At 60.2% G+C, this 9,233-nt stretch overlaps 1 protein-coding gene across 1 annotated transcript; it reads right to left on the reverse strand.

Annotated features, from left to right (window-relative positions):
* Positions 1-1,163, reverse strand: KCNE2 (potassium voltage-gated channel subfamily E regulatory subunit 2). The gene has a single exon (XM_080655307.1). The coding sequence runs from the start codon at positions 787-789 to the stop codon at positions 208-210; it is 582 nt and encodes a 193-aa protein (XP_080511433.1). The 5' UTR covers positions 790-1,163; the 3' UTR covers positions 1-207.
* Positions 1,164-9,233: the final 8,070 nt, after the last annotated feature.

The following is a 9,233-nucleotide window of genomic DNA, read 5'->3' on the forward strand; positions in this document are numbered from 1 at the left end:
AGAGAGAGTGGAAGAGAGAGGGACAGACAGAGAGAAACATCGATGTGGGAGAAACACATCGATGGGCTGCCTCCTGCGCGCGACCCAACCAGGGCCTGGGCCGGGGAGGAGCCTGCCACCCAGGTCCGTGCCCTGGATTGGAATCGAACCCGGGACCCTGTGGTCCGCAGGCCGAGGCTCTATCCACCGAGCCACGCCGGCCAGGGCTCACGGGGACGCGCTGGACCCCGCCGCGCCGAGGTTCTGGTGGATGGTGGCCCTGGCCTCCTCCAGGCTCAGGATCTGGCTCTTGTACTTGTGCTTCCAGTCGTCCACGATGTACTGGTGGTAGGGGTCGTTGGAGTGCTCCTGCCGCTTGGACTTCACCGTGCTCACCAGGATGGCCACCACGATGAAGGAGAACATGCCGATCATCACCATGAGGTACAGGATGACGTAGTAGAAGTTCTCGGCGTCCACGCGGGCCTGCAGGGCGTCCTGCTGGGCGGTCGTGTTCCGGCGCCACGCGTCCATGTACCCCGCGAGGACCCTCCGGAAGGCATCCTCCAGGGTCTGCGTCAGGTTGGCCAGGGAGGGCATGCTGCTCCTGCGTGAAGCCAACGGGGAGACGGGCGGACAGTTAAAAGGGGTCCCTGCCTCACGCCAGGGGAAGCGATGTGATCCCTCCCTAACCTGGCTGGCAATGGGCCGAGCGCACATTCGGTTGGTCTTCAAGCTTTTCATATGCCTCTGCTGCATGCCTGATATTTGACAAAAGTGTAATGGGGTGCCGGAAGCCAGTTCCAGCATGTCATAACTGCAAGAGTCTCATTGAAAGGTTGATGGAACTTGGGGACTCAACAAGGGCTGAGTCACATATGTTATCGCCTGTTGGGAATGGCTGAAGGCATTTCCCTCCCCAAACCTGAAAAGGATACATAAATTGATTGTCTGCTGCCAGACAGCTCCAGGCATCTAATCTACATGTTATTGCCTCCTGTTGGCCAAACACCTGAACAGCCTAAGGCAATTCCCCAATCTAACAATGCTTCTGTACTAAACCCTACCCTTTGATGTGTATATCTACCTCGCCTTAGGACAAATTGTGTTAATAAAAAGCAAGGGGTCCTGAGAGGAGGAGAACTTGGTTTCTTCAGCCAGGCTCCTCTGCCTCCCCCAATATGCCTCTCAAAATTATGTTTCGTCTCTGGACTCTTATTTAATTTACGCACAGCCCCTTCTCCAGATTCCAGAACCTTTCTAGATGCCGGATCAAGACCCACTGGTGTTAAGTTATGCCCAACGTCTGGCATTAATGCGGGACATAACACTGTACATAGTATGATCCCAAGTTATATATGCACATAGCCCTGGCTGGCGTGGCTTGGTTGGTTGGAGCGTCGTCCCATACACCAGAAGGTGGCAGGTTCGACTCCCGGTCAGGGCACGTACCCAGGTTTAGGGTCCCATCCCCTGTCGTGCTGTGTGCAGGAGGTAACTGTTCAGTGTTTCTCTTTCTCTCTCCCCGTCCCTCCCTCTCTCTCTGAGATCAATAAAAACAAATAAATAAAATATGTATGTAATGGAATATAAAGGCCTGGGAAAATGGAAAAAAGACTGGAAATAAGTAGTTTGAAATGTTAATAGTGAGTGGTACACTTAACATTTCTTTTCTTCTTTATGCTTTTCTCACGTTTCCAGTGTTCACCAATATTCTTGCATTCCTTTGCTTTAAGATGGACTATTAACCTCACAGTGGTTAGCACAATGCCTTGTTCGTAAGAGGCTTTCCACGAGCCTCAGCTACTACCCCGACGGCCCGGGTGCCCCATGCTTAGAGAACTATGGGATGGAAGGCTGCAAAGGGACGTTGACAGGGTTTGGAATTCGTGTCAGACCCTATGTCCAGGCAGCGCCTTCCCAAGTACAGCGAAGAGGTGACCACTCCATCCGCATCTGAAAGACGCGTTCAGGTGAGGATGCAAAGCAACAACCTGAGACGCCATCATATCCTTAAGCCAGCTCTCTCCGCCTCACTGCCCACCCCCTCCCAGCCCCCAGCATCACCCTGGTGGCGCCATTCTGTGCCACACAGCCTCCTGCACACCCCCTCCTCGGCCCCATTGCCCTCTCTGTCCTGCACGCCGGTCACTGTCTCCTTTTGTTGTTTTTTTGTCTTGTGAATCCTCACCTGAGGATATTTTCCCACTGATTTTTAGAGAGAGTGGAAGAGAGAGGGAGAGATGGAGAGAAACATCAATGTGAGAGAAACACATCAATTGCTTGCTTCCTGCACACCTCCGACCAGGGCCCGGCCAGGGAGGAGCCTGTGCCAAGCAGGGGCCTGCAGGTCCTCTCAGGCCATAAGAACCCTAGCGACCCAGCAGGGGTCTGCCCAGCGCCCTCGGAGAGTGGCGAGTGACCGTGCCTCTCCTGTGTCCTGTGCAGTGAACCAGAAACCACGGCAACAGTGACGCGTGACGTATTTGCAGGGGAGGGAAGGAGTCAGGGCAGGAGAAGGGTGTGCAGGTCCCTCAAGAAAGGAAACCATTTCATTTTATCTTTCTCCTGAGCAGTGTACGTAGGTACATACGAAGCTCTCCCTTCCGTTTCAGGGGCTCCTGGGCCCCCTCAAGCCCATCCTAGAATCTGCAACAAAATACCTCAGTGGGGACGCCCCAGGGGTTTCAAGGTGCGGGCGTGGCGGCGCTCACCCACCCGCTGGCGCACCCTGCTCTTTCGTCAGCTCTCCTGCAGGGACACGCCGTCCGCTAAGCAGCCCGGAGGGGCTTTCTGATAAGACCGAACCGCAGGGAAAGGCCTCGGGAGTGAGTGCCCGGGAGGGGCCTGGCCAGGCTGGGAAAGTCCAGTCCGAGGTGGACCCCCGTTTTGAACACTGAGCACTCGGGGTCTGCTCCGCGACCTCAGGAAAGAGCCCAGGCTCAGCGTGCGAGGGCGTTGCCCCGACGGACACGCAGAAACATACAAGTAGGGTTCCAGTTCTGATACCCACACAACTCTGTCACCGAGGCGCTGGCCATGTCTGGAATGCATACTTCCCCCTAATAGGTGTTGACGTAAGCCATTACTTACGTTCTGTTAAACCCTGTGACACTGCCTCTTATACAGGCTAAAACGGCCGAAATTGGCAATTTCACATGGTTCCACCAAGTACAGGTGGGCCTATACGTTTCAGATATTTTTACTAAGGATTTCTTGCTCCAACAGTAACAACAAAAACACCATGATGGTCCAGCCTGGGTGGCTCAGTGGTTGAGTGTTGACTCATGAACCAGGAGGTCACAGTTAGATTCCCGGTCAGGGCACATGCCCGGGTTGCGGGCTCCATCCCTAGTAGAGGGCGTGCAGGAGGCAGCCGATCAGTGATTCTCTCTCATCATGGATGTTTCTCCCTCTCCCTCTCCCTCTCCCTCTCCCTCTCCCTCTCCCTCTCCCTCTCCCTCTCCCTCTCCCTCTCCCTCTCCCTCTCCCTCTCCCTCTCCCTCTCCCTCTCCCTCTCTGAAATCAATACAAACAAACTTAAAAAACCCACCACCATGGGCCTTGGAGATGACGGGGCCCGTGCAGGAGGCAACCAATCAATGTGTTTCTCTCACATCGATGTTTCTCTCTGTCTTTTCCCCTCCCCCCCCCACTCTCTAAAAATCAGAGGTGAAGTACCGTCGGGTGAGGATTAAAAAGAAGAACGCACAAAATGTAATTGCTGAGTAAACAAGGAAAACCCTACCAACAAAAGGAGGGAGAGAGAGAGGAACCCTTAAAAACCTTTCCTTTTGTAATTTCCTGGCAAAGGAAGAGAGCTCCGTCACCTCCTTCCTCAGATGAAATAAAGGTAAAGCTTCAGCCACGGACCCGTACTCACCGGCGGGCGCCGGGCGCGGAACCCTTGCTTCCCAGCCGGGCCCTGGCCGTCTCGCTGTGGCTGGCGGCCGCCGCGCACCCTCAGCCGCCCTTGCCAAGTGCAGTGGCACCTCCGGGCGCGTGGGGAGCCCCGTGTTTAATCTAATCTGTGTGGGAAGTTAAATACGGCCGCCGGAGCTCGCCTTGGGGCCGGGGGTGTGCCGCCTGGAGTGTTGGCATTGCGCAGAAGTGCCAGGTCCGCTCCCGGGCCCCGTGACCCAGCTCAGCCAGGACAATGCCTGGCACGGGGAACCCCCCCACCCCCCGCCCCCAGGAAGCCGGCCCATAGCACACGCCCATGGCAGCTGGGTGGAGGGCGGGCGCCCCTGGGTGCGGGGTGGGGGGGGCGACGAGGAGGCCGGAAGGATTGGCGGCAAGCGCCCCTGTTCCCTCCGCCTCCCCTAAAGCCAGATGCCGCTGAACTGCTCCTCCCTGGACGATGGCAAAGTCTCTGCAGCAACACGGCCATCTCACAACACGGCAGCCGGCCACCAGGAAGGCGCTGCGTGGCGGAGGTGCGGCAAGTCCCGCCAAGCACAGGGAGACTAACATTTCCTAAGACAGCCGTGGGCAAACTACGGCCCGCGGGCCGGATCCGGCCCGTTCGGCTGTTCTATCCGGCCCTCGGAGCCGAAAGAGCAGAGGGTTCTCTTGCTCTCCCCTCCGCTCCTTTACTTTGAATTTATATTAGTTCACACAAATACTCCATCCATGCTTTTGTTCCGGCCCTCCGGTCCAGTTTAAGAACCCATGTGGCCCTCGAGTCAAAAAGTGTGCCCACCCCTGGCCTAAGAGCTCCGTCTCTATGGTGCGGAGGCCGAGCCATGGGCAGCGTGAGGCTTACCCGGAGCCGCCACCCGCCCCGGGAGGACCCGTGCTTCTGCCAGCTTCCACTGTATTAGTGCCAGGTGGTCTGCCAGGCACAGAGGGCTCCGGGGTCGGGTCACGGGGAGGAAGAGCCAGGATCTGGGGCTGATCCCAAAGGCGGCTGTGGGGTCCAGGCCAGCGAAGTCCCCCGGCGGGCCCAGGCGCCGCGGCTCCGTGAGGGCACCGCGTGAAGGAAACGATGCCGAACAACGGAATTTCTCACGGAACGGTGCTCCGAGCTCTGTGGTCTGAAGTCCACCTGCGGGCAGAGGGGCGCGGGCCGGCGGAAGGTGGCTGGGGTGTCTGGCCTGCACATTGTAGTAGTTCACGGATCGGGTGCCGTGCAAACACCAGGCCACGGTCACTCTGCACCCGCTCCTCCGGGCACCGCTGCGCTGCTAGATCGCCTTCACCCAACAAGAAGAGGCAACCCCACCAGGAAGGAAGGTTTGATGGTCTAATCCCGTGGTCGGCAAACTGCGGCTCACGAGCCACAGGCGGCTCTTTGGCCTCTTGAGTGTGGCTCTTCCACAAAATACCATGGCCTGGGCGAGTCTATTTTGAAGAAGTGGCGTTAGAAGAAGTTTAAGTTTGAAAAATTTGACTCTCCAAAGAAATTTCAATCGTTGTGCTGTTGATATTTGGCTCTGTTGACTAATGAGTTTGCCGACCACTGGTCTAATGGGCTGCAAGGGTCACTGAAAGGGCCCCGGAAATCCGCTGGGAGACTGCGCCACCTGCTGGTGGGAGCGGGAACAGAGCCCAATCGCCTCCCTCCCAAAGCGGCTGTTGAACTTCACATCTAGACCTCTCCCCCTGCAGGGGCGAGGAGACCCCAGCGGGGTGCAGGGGTACGCTGGGTAAGTCGAGGCAGAACCGGAAGGCGATGCATCCCGGTGGCTGCGAGCAAGCGAGGCGTTGGAGGCTGACAGACCAGGCGGCCCAATCACTCAGCGACCCTGGTCTGCGGATCCTTCGTCCGAGAGGGAGGGAACCCGCGTGCCCACCTCATGGGGAGAACGAGGTCACCAGTGGCCATAAGGCAGAGGGCAGGCCTGCGCCCAGCAGCGTGAGTGCCCGGGCGCACCCGCCGCTGCTCTTGTTTTACAGGGACATCAGCCAGGAGAGGGGCAGTGAGAGGCCAGCGGACCGGACCCCGCCGCGGAGACGCAGCTTCCAGAGCCTGGGCAAGAGGGGTCCCTGAGGGCTTATTTTTACTTTTTCTGTTAAAAAAGGGTATTTTATTGATTTCAGAGGAGGGAGAGGGAGAGGGAGAAACATCAGTGAGGAGAGAGTCATGATCGGCTGCCTCCTGCACGCCCCCCGCTGGGGATGGAGCCCGCCACCCGGGCCTGTGCCCTGACCGGGAATCAAACCCTGACCTCCTGGTTCACAGGTTGATGCTCAAGCACTGAGCCACACCGGCCAGGTTATCTGCCCCCTCGCCCCCCCCCCATTCTTTAAATTAAATGTATTGGGGTGACAGTGGTTACTAAGATTGCATGGGGTTCAAGCGTATAATCGTCCGACACATGGTTTAGTGGCTTGTCTTTAGCGGCGCTTCGTGGCACTGACAGCTCCACGGGGGAATGAGACGGATGGGAGCAGAGTGGCCCGCGGCGCTGGCTGGAAAGCAGCGGAAGGGACGGCCCCACAGTGGCCCTGGTGGTTCCCTGTGCACGGTCCCCGCAGGACAGTGGAATGAAGCATGCCCGCCCGCCCGCCCGCACGCCCACACGCCCGCCCGCCCGCCCGCCCGCACGCCAGCACGCCCGCACGCCAGCACGCCCACATGCCAGCACACCCACACGCCTGCCAGCCCGCACGCCAGCACACCAACACGCCCGCACGCCCGCACACCCGCACGCCCGCACGCCTGCACGCCCGCACGCCCGCACACCAGCACGCCCGCACACCAGCACGCCCGCACACCAGCACCCCCGCCAGCCCGCACGCCAGCACACCAGCACGCCCGCACGCCAGCACCCCTGCACGCCCGCACACCAGCACGCCCGCACGCCCGCACACCAGCACCCCCGCACGCCCGCACGCCCGCACGCCCGCACGCCCGCACACCAGCACGCCCGCACACCAGCACGCCCGCACACCAGCACCCCCGCCAGCCCGCACGCCCGCACACCAGCACGCCCGCACGCCAGCACGCCCGCATGCCAGCACACCCACACGCCTGCCAGCCCGCACGCCAGCACACCAACACGCCCGCACGCCCGCACACCAGCACGCCCGCACACCAGCACCCCCGCCCGCCCGCACGCCAGCACACCCACACGCCCGCACGCCCGCACACCAGCACGCCCGCACACCAGCACCCCCGCCAGCCCGCACGCCAGCACACCAGCACACCAGCACGCCCGCACGCCCGCACACCAGCACCCCCGCACGCCCGCACGCCCGCACACCAGCACCCCCGCCCGCCCGCACACCAGCACGCCCGCACACCAGCACCCCCGCACGCCCGCACGCCCGCACACCAGCACCCCCGCACGCCCGCACACCAGCACGCCCGCACACCAGCACCCCCGCCAGCCCGCACGCCAGCACACCAGCACGCCCGCACGCCAGCACACCAGCACCCCCGCCCACCCGCACGCCAGCACACCAGCATGCCAGCACACCAGCACCCCCGCCCGCCCGCACGCCCGCACACCAGCACACCCACACGCCAGCACACCAGCACCCCCGCACGCCCGCACACCAGCACACCCACACGCCAGCACACCAGCACCCCCGCACGCCCGCACACCAGCACCCCCGCCCGCCCGCACGCCAGCACACCAGCACGCCAGCACACCAGCACCCCCGCCCGCCCGCACGCCAGCACACCAGCACCCCCGCCCGCCCGCACGCCCGAGCCAACGTTCCCTTTGAGAAGCCGACGGCGGCCCCTCGCAGAGCCCCTCCGCCCACACAGGGAGTGTCAGTTGCCCGGGGAGCCGCGCCCGCACTGGGACGTGAAATTGGAGGTGAATCAGCGGGGTCCACATGGCTCCCCAGAGAAGACTACAGGATCTGGCCTGCCCTCCCCGCCCCCCCCCCCCCCCCCCCGCCACGGCGCTGCCGTTCTGGGGGCCGTGCTTGGACACGAGGAACTCGCCAGGACCCCGAGGGCACAGCTGCTGGGACAGTGCCGGGTCCGAGGGCGCGGCCTTGTCTGCGGGGTCGCCACCTCGGTCCAGCCGGGCCCGCGAGGAGACAGCCTGCACGGTCCTACCTACTGACCCGGTCCCCGCGGCTGACCTGCGCCCTCCCCCTCCGCCACCACCTCCAGTGCCATCCACCCAGTCCGGGGCCACTGAGCGCTCGCACGCAGAGCAGGGGGTGATGACGATGGCATGGCCTTTGATGACCCACGTTTTCTTTTTCCCGGAGTTAGTAATAACTTTGTTTCCATTCTTCCTCAGCTATCTTCCAACCTCGGCCTGGACTCAGTGGCTCAGCGTCATTATCCATCAGGAGCATGGGACTTGCCACCACCACGAGGGACACTACACACCTACTAGAATCGCTAAATCTTTTTTTAAGAAAAACATATTTTATTGATTTTTACAGAGAGGAAGGGAGAGGGATAGAGAGCGAGAAACATTGATGAGAGAGAAACATCCATCAGCTGCCTCCTGCACACCCCCCACTGGGGATGTGCCCGCAACCAAGGTACATGCCCTTGACCGGAATCGAACCTGGGACCCTTGAGTCCGCAGGCCGACGCTCTATCCACTGAGCCACACCGGCTAGGCAGACGGACACCAAGCGATGGCGAGGCGTGGGGGACCCGGAATTTCCCACACTGCTGCGGGCGCAACATGGTGCAACCACTCGCAAACAGCGTGGCAGCCTCTTGGGAAGGTACTACAGGGCCCCAACTACCCCACTTGGAGGTGTCTACCCAGGATAACTGAAAGAAGTATGTTCAGCCGAAACCGGTTTGGCTCAGTGGATAGAGCGTCGGCCTGTGGACTGAAGGGTCCCAGGTTCGATTCCGGTCAAGGGCGTGTACCTTGGTGGCGGGCACATTCCCAGTGGGAGGTGTGCAGGAGGCAGCTGATCGATGTTTCTCTCTCATCGATGTTTCTAGCTCTCTATCCCTCTCCCTTCCTCTCTGTAAAATATCAATAAAATATATTTTTAAAAAAAGTATGTTCACACAGAGACTTACACATAAACGTTCATAGCAGCGCTATTTGTCATAGCTAAAACCTAGGAGTAACCTAAATATCATTCAGCAGATGAAGGGGTAGACAATGGTGGCACACTGACCCAACGGAGTATTCCTCAGCCATAAAAAGGAACAAAGTAAGGCTACACGGAACAATGTGGATGGCTCTCACCCATGTGCCCTGGCCAGTGTGGCTCAGTGGCTTGGAGCATTGTCCTGTGCACTGGAGGGTCACAGGTTTGATTCCCAGTCAGGGCACATACCTAGGTTGCAGGTTTGATCCCTGGTTGGG

The sequence above is a fragment of the Plecotus auritus genome (genome assembly GCF_963455305.1).
Source record: "Plecotus auritus genome assembly, chromosome: 2".
Lineage (NCBI taxonomy): Eukaryota > Metazoa > Chordata > Mammalia > Chiroptera > Vespertilionidae > Plecotus > Plecotus auritus.